The following is a 1,476-nucleotide window of genomic DNA, read 5'->3' on the forward strand; positions in this document are numbered from 1 at the left end:
CTCCAGTTGCTGTAAACCTTAACCCCACAGGTCAAGCAGGACCAGACTCAACACTGAACCTCAGCTCCTGCCCGTAAATGACTTACTGCTGGTGGACAACACCCAGAGCCAGAGCACAGTTACCCGGACACATGCTGTTTCCCACAGACAAACCAGACTCATCTCCACGACTTGGGTCGCAGAAAGCCACGCTCACCCAGGAAACGCATGCCCTTCTGCCCACCAGCTGGTGGCCTGGAGGCCGCCAGGAAAGGCCCCCAGTCAGGCCCAGGGCAAAACAGCAGCTCTGCCAGAGGCCGGGGCCCACCTGGCAACTCCCCGTGCCATGGGCAGAGTGAGGGCATGCACACGAAGCCAGACCCGTCCTTTGGGACGCATTCACTTCAGAGAAGACTGTTCACACCGAGCTCCATCCAGGCCCCAGTCACCATGGCCACCAGCCTGGGAGTCCCACAGTCCTCAATCCTGGCGACTTCCCGGCCCAGCCACCCTTCGTGCTTCCCAAGTCTCGGGCCAAGGAAGCCAGTGCTGGGGAAACAGCTCATCGCCTGAACCTCTGAGAGGTCCCCATGAAACTACCAACATTCCCTCCCCGCAGAGCGTCGCATCTGGCTCATCTGAGCTCCATCGCACACACTCACACCCCTAGCCCTCTCTCCCCGGCCCCCTTTCAAGTCAATGTCAAGTCACAGAAGAAGTGCAGCTCCCTACCTGAGGGTGGCGCTCTCCCCCTGCCGGACCGTCACGTTGTCCATAGCTTTGGGGAAGGTGGCATCTCCGCTGCGCACGGGCACTCCTGTGGGTACAAGGAACAGCAGCCTGAGAGACACGACCACGAGGCACTTCCAGGGCAGGAACAGGTACCCACAGACCCCCATCCTCGACAGTCACAACTTCCCCGAACTCCTCCTGCAGCCGCTCGGCACACGCCCCCGAGCGAGCACAGGAAGTGGGTGGGGTGGGGGAGAGCTGGGACCCAGCAGCGAACTAGCGGCGATGGAGAGGCGCGGTTTTTTTTTTTTCCTGGGAGAAAAGCGCGCAGACTCCTCCGAGTCTAATATTCCTCCCCCAAAGCCAGCCTCAGCGCTCCGGCCTCGGAGAACCAGAGGGGGCTTCCTCGGTGCAGCTTCGGCCGGGGAAAGTGGCCACGGGGAAACGGGCAGCTCCAGGCAGGTGCAGAGGCGTGGGCACGTCTCAGAGGTCCCTTCTTCCCATGAGCAGCTCCGACATGGCACTTCGGGGTGGCAGAAGCACTTCGGTACCCGAAGGGGAACGGAGGGTGGGTTGGATCCGGCCACGCAGAGCAGGCTGCAATCCCTCGCTTCCAGCCGGGGGAGATGCAACACTTTCTTTGTAAGTTTCAGAGGCAGGATGGCCGGCCAAATGCAATCGGTAACAATAGCGGAGATGGAAAGTGGAGCACGCAGGAGGCAGCGGGGGGTGTGCGAGGAGGCGCGGGCTGCGCAGGGAGCAGGC

General features: G+C 61.8%; 1 protein-coding gene across 8 annotated transcripts in view; it reads right to left on the bottom strand.

Annotated features, from left to right (window-relative positions):
* NTM (neurotrimin) overlaps positions 1 to 1,476 on the bottom strand; it is a 959,656-nt gene that overhangs the window by 423,387 nt on the left and 534,793 nt on the right. For 5 of the 8 annotated variants that reach the window (XM_005884368.2, XM_005884365.2, XM_014531860.1 and 2 more), the window contains exon 2: positions 712 to 796. In XM_005884368.2, the coding sequence (XP_005884430.1) occupies positions 712 to 796 (85 nt within the window). Of the gene's footprint in view, positions 1 to 711; positions 1,471 to 1,476 lie in introns of those variants that run through there. The other 3 variants (XM_014531863.1, XM_005884370.2, XM_005884366.2) reach the window with 1 other exon arrangement.

This window comes from Myotis brandtii, unplaced genomic scaffold, assembly GCF_000412655.1.
Source record: "Myotis brandtii unplaced genomic scaffold, ASM41265v1 scaffold826, whole genome shotgun sequence".
Taxonomy (NCBI): Eukaryota; Metazoa; Chordata; class Mammalia; order Chiroptera; family Vespertilionidae; genus Myotis; species Myotis brandtii.